This window comes from Alligator sinensis, unplaced genomic scaffold (genome assembly GCF_000455745.1).
Source record: "Alligator sinensis unplaced genomic scaffold, ASM45574v1 scaffold1334_1, whole genome shotgun sequence".
Classification (NCBI taxonomy): Eukaryota; Metazoa; Chordata; order Crocodylia; family Alligatoridae; genus Alligator; species Alligator sinensis.
This window is the reverse complement of record NW_005842872.1, coordinates 272,881-280,813: the sequence shown is the minus strand read 5'-3', so window position 1 is coordinate 280,813 and position 7,933 is coordinate 272,881. Positions and strand designations below refer to the sequence as shown.

At 65.9% G+C, this 7,933-nt stretch overlaps 2 protein-coding genes across 3 annotated transcripts in view; one reads left to right on the top strand and one right to left on the bottom strand.

Annotated features, from left to right (window-relative positions):
* LOXL3 (lysyl oxidase like 3) overlaps positions 1-2,857 on the top strand; it is a 22,774-nt gene extending 19,917 nt beyond the window's left edge. Inside the window, exons 9-15 of the mRNA XM_025191908.1 lie at positions 218-239; positions 478-640; positions 767-1,010; positions 1,477-1,592; positions 1,707-1,843; positions 2,117-2,228; positions 2,351-2,857. Of these exons, the coding sequence (XP_025047693.1) occupies positions 218-239; positions 478-640; positions 767-1,010; positions 1,477-1,592; positions 1,707-1,843; positions 2,117-2,228; positions 2,351-2,424 (868 nt within the window). The 3' untranslated portion in view covers positions 2,425-2,857. The remainder of the gene's footprint in view (positions 1-217; positions 240-477; positions 641-766; positions 1,011-1,476; positions 1,593-1,706; positions 1,844-2,116; positions 2,229-2,350) is intronic.
* A 1,313-nt stretch (positions 2,858-4,170) lies between these two features.
* Positions 4,171-7,927, bottom strand: HTRA2 (HtrA serine peptidase 2). 2 transcript variants are annotated; one of them, XM_006035730.3, is made up of 7 exons: positions 7,316-7,927; positions 7,020-7,214; positions 6,694-6,726; positions 6,332-6,440; positions 6,036-6,105; positions 4,961-5,056; positions 4,171-4,630 (listed from the first exon to the last, which is right to left on the bottom strand). In XM_006035730.3, exons 1-7 carry the CDS (start codon positions 7,751-7,753, stop codon positions 4,465-4,467), a joined length of 1,107 nt encoding a protein of 368 aa, XP_006035792.2. In that variant the 5' UTR covers positions 7,754-7,927; the 3' UTR covers positions 4,171-4,464. The 2 variants fall into 2 exon arrangements, 1 of the variants encoding a protein (XP_006035792.2); XR_003091818.1 differs by having other exon boundaries at positions 4,493-4,630; positions 6,332-6,471.
* Positions 7,928-7,933: the final 6 nt, after the last annotated feature.

Genomic DNA, 7,933 nt, shown 5'->3' with positions numbered 1-7,933 from the left:
AGGTGCCGCTGGGGGCTGGGCTGGACCAGAGGGTCCGGGCCTGAGCCCTGTCGTAGGGCAGGTGATGCGGTGCTGGGGGCACAGGCCTCACTCGGGATGTCGGTGGGGAGCATGGCATCATTGCCAGCTCAGTGACAGGCAGCCACAGAGTCTGGGCCACGGTGGCGGGGTCTCCCTCGTGGTCACCGTGGCAGTAGGGCAGGGGCTTGGGGCTCACTTATGCCCTGGCCGGCCTGGGCGTGGGCGCGAGGAGCCAGCGGGGTCCCGGCTGTGGCTGATACCAGCAGGAGAGACCCCCGGGGCTGGTTCTGGGGCCACGGGAGGAGGAGATGTGTCTTGCACCACATGCACATAGCTTGCACCAGGAGGCTGCACATAGGGCCCGGTGCTGCTGTGGCCATGTCCTGTCCAGGGCCGAGAGCCATGGCTGTGGCCGTGGCCCAGTCCGGCCCTGCTCTGAGCCACATGTTCCCCCAGGAAACGTGGTACTGGGATGCCAGCAACGTGACAGAGATGGTGCTGAGCGGTGTCAAGTGCGCTGGCCACGAGATGTCACTGAGCCACTGCCGGCATCACAGCGGCCACGTCAACTGCAGGAACACGGGCACCCGCTTCGCCGCCGGTGTCATCTGCTCCGAGAGTGAGTGTGGGACAGGGGCGTTGGGCGGGGGGTCCTGAAGCAGCGGGGGCTGGGGGGAGAGCGAGGGCAGGGTGCGCAGTGGGCGGGGGGCTGCACCCCACACACTGACCCTCCCCTGCCTTGCAGCGGCCTCGGACCTGCTGCTGCACGCGGCACTGGTGCAGGAGACGGCCTACATCGAGGACCGGCCGCTGCACATGCTGTACTGCGCGGCCGAGGAGAACTGCCTGGCCAGCTCCGCCCGCCACGCCAACTGGCCCTACGGGCACCGGCGCCTGCTGCGCTTCTCCTCCCAGATCCACAACAACGGCCGCGCTGACTTCCGCCCCAAAGCCGGGCGCCACTCCTGGGTCTGGCATGAGTGCCACGGGTAACGCCTGGGGCCGGGCTGGGGGCTGGGACACACGGGGCGGAAGGGGCACTGAGCCAAGCAGGGTGGTGGGGCTGGGCCCAGGGAGCGAGGGGCATGACTGGGGGGGGTCTTGGGCCACGGCCCTGGTGCCCGTGGCAGGCTGGCTCCTGCCCAGGTGCCACAGGCTGCTGGTGGGGCCAAGGGGCAGGACCCCCACACCATGAGCCTGGTGCAGCTTTGGCCCCATCCCACGGGGTCCATGGGAGATGCCGCAGCAGGTACCAGGGTATGGGGGGTGATAATCCCACCACGGGCCCTGGCGAGTGGCACACGTGCTCTGGGGTCCAGCCATGCTCTGGGAGCCATGTGTGGGGGGCAGGGCCATGGCCAGCGCGGCTCTGGGACACGTCCACACGCCCCCACACGTGTGGGGCTGCACCGCACCAGCCTGGAGCCCCCCGCAACCTGGCCCTGTGGTCCCTAGGCACTACCACAGCATGGACATCTTCACACACTACGACATCCTCACACCCAACGGCACCAAGGTGGCCGAGGGCCACAAGGCCAGCTTCTGCCTGGAGGACACCGAGTGCGAGGAAGGTGGGTGCCACCAGGTGTGAGCAGCCACGGCCCCTGCTCCACACTCCCTGCACACTGGGCCTGGGGGGCAGCCAGGGCAGGGGGAGGGCCGCGACTCACCCCCACTTCCCGCAGACGTGGCCAAGAGGTACGAGTGCGCGAACTTTGGGGAGCAGGGCATCACGGTGGGCTGCTGGGACCTGTACCGCCACGACATCGACTGCCAGTGGATTGACATCACCGACGTCAAGCCTGGCAACTACATCCTGCAGGTACGGTGCGGCGCCTGCCCCATAGCCCTCGCCGCTCCCCTACCCCGGAGGAGGCAAACCCAGAGGAGTCATGGGGACCCTAGAAATCCCAGCGCTGCGGGGCTGGCGGGGGGCTGCGGGGTCACTTCTACTCCAAGCCCTGCTTGAGGCAGGATCAGCTCTGTCCAAACCCACCCAGACATGGGTTTTGGGGGGGGGACTGTGACAGAGCTGCAGGTGATGGGCTAGGCCATGCATGCAGCACCATGAGGCGACCTGGCACCCTCCCCGCAGGTGGTGATTAACCCCAACTTCGAGGTGGCCGAGAGTGACTTCACCAACAATGCCATGAAGTGCAACTGCAAATACGATGGGCATCGCATCTGGGTGCACAACTGCCACATCGGTAACACGGGATGGGTGTGGGTGCCTGGGCTGGGAGCCTCCGGTGTGGGGGCTGCGGGCAGGGCGGGCTGGGGGCAGAGGGTTACAGCCCCCCTGAAGCTGGACCCCACTTGTGCTGCCCAGGCGATGCCTTCAGTGAGGAGGCCAACCGGCGCTTCGAGCAGTACCCGGGACAGCTGAACAACCAGGTCGTGTAGCGCCCACGGCTTGGCCCTGCCAGCAGAGACGACCCTGCCAACACCAGCCGGCAGCCTGGGGCTGGGCTGCGAGTGCACCGCTGCCCCTCACTGCCCCCCGGCCTGGCCACAGGGCTGGGGCTCCCTCCATCAGCACTGGGCAAAGGGGACGTGCCGGGACCCCCGGCCACAGAGCCGTGGGCCCAGCACTGGCAGCAGGCAAGGCCAGGGAGCCACAGCAACACAGGCTGGGGCACAGATACAGCCGTCACCCGCCTCGTCCCCGCAATGGACTCCTGGCAGGTGCCCCACGCGCCCCGGGGCAGGGCTGGCACCTCCACGCGCTCTGCAGTGGCAGCGACCACGGCTCATGGACACGGTCCTCCAGGGCCTGCTGCCCCACACGCCCCCAGCTCCTCAATGTAATTATATTTTCTCTATAAAATTGACTGTTTCCCATGGGTGGGCAGCTCATTCCTGTTCTGGCTGCTGTCTGCCCCACCAGCCATGTGCGCCCCACCCCTGGCACTGCTAGGCCTGGCTCAGATGATGCGCCGAGCCCTGCACTGTGTCCTGGTGCAGGGGGCAGCTGGAGCCTGAAGCCTTCTCCTACCAGTCAAGCACCAAGGGAGGCTCCCAGGGCCAGCAGGAGCAGCCCCCCCATCCCGTCCAGCTTGGGCCCGCACGGGTGAGGAGGTTGCATCAAGGAGGGACAAACCAAGCCCGCTTCCTGCAGCTGGGAGGGTCAGACACAGCCCTGCCAGGGCAGCTGTGCAGAGGAACGCGCCGACGTCTTTGCTATTTCCCCTCGCAGCCGCAGACCACCCCCCCCCGCCCCGGAGCACATTCCACGGCGGGGGCCAAGCCGGCGCTGAAAGGACAAGCCTGTTCCCTGGGCTGCTTTCCCAGGGCGGGGGGAGCCCTGAGTCACAGCAGCCTGCAAACATCACACTGGCCCCAGCCCCAGTGCACACAGCAGCCCTTGGTGCCGGCAGAACCGGGCACACCCAAGCCGCTCGGTGCGCCCAAGTCCCTGCCCCAGCTGCTGGCAGTGGAGCCAGGCCAGAGCTGGACCTGGGAGCAAGCAGCTTCTCTGACCCAGCAGCCCCGCAGGGGCCCCATGCGCCAGCTGCAGCCGAGGGAAGCGGGGCCGGGGCCGGGGCAGCGTGCATGGGAGAGTGACTCGTGGCTGCAGGGGGGACAGAGCAGGGCGGGGACCAGACGCTGCAGCTGATCCTTCCCATGCTAAAGGCAAGAGCAGCTCAAAACTCATTGCCCAAGGGAGGCCTGTCCTCTCCCCAGCCCGCCCACGGGGCAAAGCCTGCCCTGAAGTGCAGCGAGTAGAAGTGATTTGAGGCAGCTTTTTCCTGCCAAGGCTGGGGCTGGAGCCAGAGGTCTCTGTTCAGGGCACTGAATGCCTCCACCGGGGCCTGGTGCCAGGAAGGGGGTGTGTGGGGGGCGCTCTGCTCCTGCTGTGATGCCTGTAGGGGCAGGGGGAGCCTGCACAGTGCAGGCCGCAATCCCAGGGCAGAGCGCAGCCAACACCCACCCTGGCTCACACGCACAGGACGGGGGCAGAGCACCGAGGGGAGGGAAACAGCAATCCCCAAGCACCAGCCCACGCAGGCAAGGGAGAGACCCCCTGGGCAGCTACACGGGCTGGCAACACTGCCCCAACCATGTCCCAGCACGAAGCCCGCAAAGGACAAATGTTGCAGTGGGGCCGCAGCCGTCTGCTGCCTGGGGAAGGACAGGCACCCACACAGCTCCTAGGAAATGGTTTATTGCAGTGAAGGCGACTGAGAGCAGCCTCCATTCCCTCCCACTGCCAGCCCCGCACCAGGCTGGCCCTGCCCAACCCCACACAAGCCAGACCCTGCCTCAAGGCTGCCAGTCTCTGCAAGTCACTCTCCATCTCTGAGTACAGCAGGCGTTGCGGGGGTGCTGCCTGCCCCCATCCAGTCCCAGCCCAGGGATGGGTGACTCTGTGCTGAGGAGCCTGGGGTGCCCAGTCCCCACCGTGGGCAGCCCGTGCTGTGCCGTGCCGTGCTTTGCTGGCCTCTATTCGGCAGTCTCGGGCGTGACGTGGACCAGGAGGGTGTCAAAGCCGCGCCGCACCAGTATGTCCAGGCTCTGGTGCATGCGCACCGCCTCATACACGTCCTCAACACACCGCACCACCTGCTTGTTGATCTCCAGCAACACATCACCGGCCTTCATTCCCGCCCTGTGGAGACAGAGCATGGGAGGATACAGGGGAAGATGGCCAGAGCCCCTTACTCTGGCTCCCTGCCTGCAGACAAGGGCTGCTTTCAAGTGGTCCCTCACCTGAACAAGCTGCCAACATGTGCACACGTGCCAATGATCCCAGGACACGCAGGCTGCCGAGGGGGCAGCTCCGCTGGGATTGGGGGCAGCTTCGAGGTAACCACAAGGCACCAGGTACCAAGTCTGCCCCACAGCCAGGGCTGGGGCTGGCAACCCTTTCCCCCCCACCCCACAGGTCAGACCCAGCCCAGGCTACAGGGTGGACATCCCTCACACCCCCGGTGCTTACTGGTGGGCTGGGGAGCCGACGATGACCCTGTGGATGAGGATGCCAGAGGCAACATCGGGGAAGTTGGGGTCATGCCGCTTCAGCTCAGCCAGGATGCTGCAGGGAGGACAGAGTCAGAGCCGCGTCACTGGAAGGCACGAGGCCCTGGCTCCCTCCTCCCCAGGTGCTGGGTGCGGCTGCCAGCCTGCCAGAGGGAGGAAGAGTGCTGGGGGAGACCGCAGGGAGCCACGGCTTTGACCCCAGCGGACACAAGCTGGGCAACAAACCCTCCTGCCCCTCTGCAGCCCCAAGACCCATGGAGGCTCCGTGCTGGCTGCCCACTTTCCTCCCCAGCACAACCCGCCGGTGTCATCTCCAGCCACTGCAGACGGCAGCCTGAGGAACCTGAATACTAAGGGAGGTACAGATGAGGTGCCCACACCCAGAGGACAAGCAGTGCTGACGCCAACGTGGGGCCTACAGGCTTCGCCACACACCCGTTGGGGCAAGTCCAGCAGGAGCAGAGCCCAAGCCCTGGCACAAGCAGTGCCCAGCCCATGCCGAGCCCAGGGTCCCGGAGGGCGCTTGGGGGGGGGGGGGGCAGCTGCATCCTGTGGCTCTGGCCCTACACCCTCCTGTTGAGCTGGTCCTGCTCAACCCCAGAGACAGACCTGGGGCCTGGCCACCACACCCAACACCCTGGGCCCAGGCACTGGTGGGGAGAGGTCTCTGCACCCAGAAATGCAGAGCCCTGTGTGGGGCCTGGAGCCCAGCCCTGGAGCGAGCAGGCGCCACTGGACGCCATCCTCCCGCCCCATGGCAGGTCTCACGGGCAACAAGAGGCAGTCATTGGGGGCTCATATCCCAGGGGCACCTGACATCATGGCACTTGGCTAAGCAGGAGCAGCCAGTTCAGGGAGGTGGGAGGGCCCGAGGTAATACACAGGATCTCTCTAGCTGCAGGGCCCAGGTCTCCGACAGGAACCTCTGCAGTCTGGGAGGAGGGGAGGGCAGGATTCCCTTTCCACGTGGCTTTCACGTAAGAACTTGGCCACCTGGCCCCGAGTGCCCTGGAGCCCCAGCAGCCTGCTCGTACCTGGGTGTCAGTGTCAGCATCATCACCCCAATGTAGCGGTGCTTTACCGCCTCGCTGCCAAACTGGGAGCCTGTGGGGGACAACCAGAGGGTGTCAGGGCTGCAAAGAGACCAGGACTCCACTTCCCCCTCATCCCAGCAGCCCAGGCCCTCGGGTCTTGTCCAGGGCCAACGCCAGGGCAACCTGCTGGCAAGAGCCCGGCCCATCCCGCTCAGCTGGTCTGAAGGTGCTGTGGCCACTCCCTTGGCACTTTGTCCCCATCCCCCGGCACACCACAGCCTGCCCCCCACACTCACTCTGGCGCTGCCGCCCCTTCTCCAGGAAGTCCCGGAGCCGGTCTGAGGGGATGGCGAAGGAGATGCCCGAGGTCACCCTCATCGTGTTCACACCGATCACTTCGCCGTCCTGCAGGAGAGGACACCGTGCCAGGCACCGCCTGGGGGCTGGGGGTGAGCCAGCCCAGGCCCCACTGAAGAACTGACCAAACCCTTTACCACACAGATCAAAGTGTGTCTGCCCCAGCCCCAGAGCAGCACAGCCCTGCACCCCCTCCTCCCACACAGCATGCAGGGGGCTGCCCATGCCCTGGCACAGCTCCCCATAGGCAGGGGACACCACACCCCTGACATCGGGCTGGGGCACGAGCAGCGGCACCTACCAGGTTGACGAGGGGGCCCCCGGAGTTCCCATACTGCAGCAGGAGAGAAAGGGGGAGTCAGGCTGTGGGGGAAATGCTCCCAGCCAGCACCAGCACTGCCCACGGCACAGACACAGAGAGAGGCTCCCGATGGCCTGCGGGGGTCAGAGGCGCAGCCAATGCCCGGGCAGCCCCTGGCTCTCCCCAGACGGCCCTAGCAGACCTCAGCACATCCTGACCCTCCCCAGGTTGCCTCAATAAGGGTGTTACAGTCTGACTGGGCACTGGGAGGCAGTCAGTCAGACCCCCGCCCGCAGGCCCCCCCAACCCACCCACACTCCTCTTACATTAATGGCAGCATCGGTCTGGATGTACTCCATGTTGTAACCAGGCAGCCCCAGCTCCTTGCTGCCCCGCTGTGCTGAGCTGACGATGCCGGAGGTGATTGTGTTCTGCAGGGAGAAGGGGCTGCCCATGGCCACGACAAACTCCCCCTGGCGCACGTCCGAGGAGTGGCCCAGGGGCAGGGTGGGCAGAGGGCTCTGGGAGAGAAAGGGGGGTCAGTGGGGCCATGGACCAAGACACGCCGAGGTAAAGGCTGTGTGCCCAGGGGGCATCCTTGGCCCGAGCCTCCTGGACTCACCGTGGGCTCGATCTTGATGGTGGCGATGTCAGCCATGGGGTCCACATCCTGGACTACGGCATTGTAGAGCTCCCCGCTGGCCAGCTTCACCCGCACCCGCCGCCGATTGGCCACCACGTGGGCATTGGTTACGATTAGGCCGTCTGGGGACACCACGAAGCCAGACCCATTGGAGATGGGCACCTCCCGCCCCGAGTAAGGATGCCTGCAAGGCCAGAGGGCAGTGACCCCTGAGACAGGACCGGGCTGGATGCTGAGGGGGCCCCACCTGCGCTGCAATGGCACGTGCCTCCCACCCAACATCAGCCACCCCAGGGACCCCCACACAGCCACCCCATTGCCAGGGGCTGCCCAGGAGCAAGTGCCTGACCCCAGGAGGGGGGCATAGAGCAGAGGGCAGGGATTACTATGGGAATCCAAAAGCAGCCAGGCTGGCATGGCCTCCAGAGATCGCACCCTGTCCAGCCCCAGGAAGGATCTGCCCCACGAGTGTCTGCCTAACACAGTGATTCTTAGGCTTTTTAACAAGGGTTATATAAGTTAAGGACTGCCCAGGAGGAAGGGGGCAGCAGCCATGAGGGATACTCAGGAACAAAGAAGATCGGTACCATCTGAAAC

Bases quoted from the DNA above. Each gene is read 5' to 3' on its own strand.
- HTRA2 (XM_006035730.3), bottom strand. From the start codon at position 7,753: ATGCCAGCCTGGCTGCTTTTGGATTCCCATAGTAATCCCTGCCCTCTG. The intron at 6,727-7,019 runs GTAAGAGGAGTG...CTCCTGCTGCAG, and splicing joins AGACCGATGCTGCCATTAAT to TATGGGAACTCCGGGGGCCC. The intron at 4,631-4,960 runs GTAAGCACCGGG...CTGTCTCCACAG, and splicing joins GTCGGCTCCCCAGCCCACCA to GGCGGGAATGAAGGCCGGTG.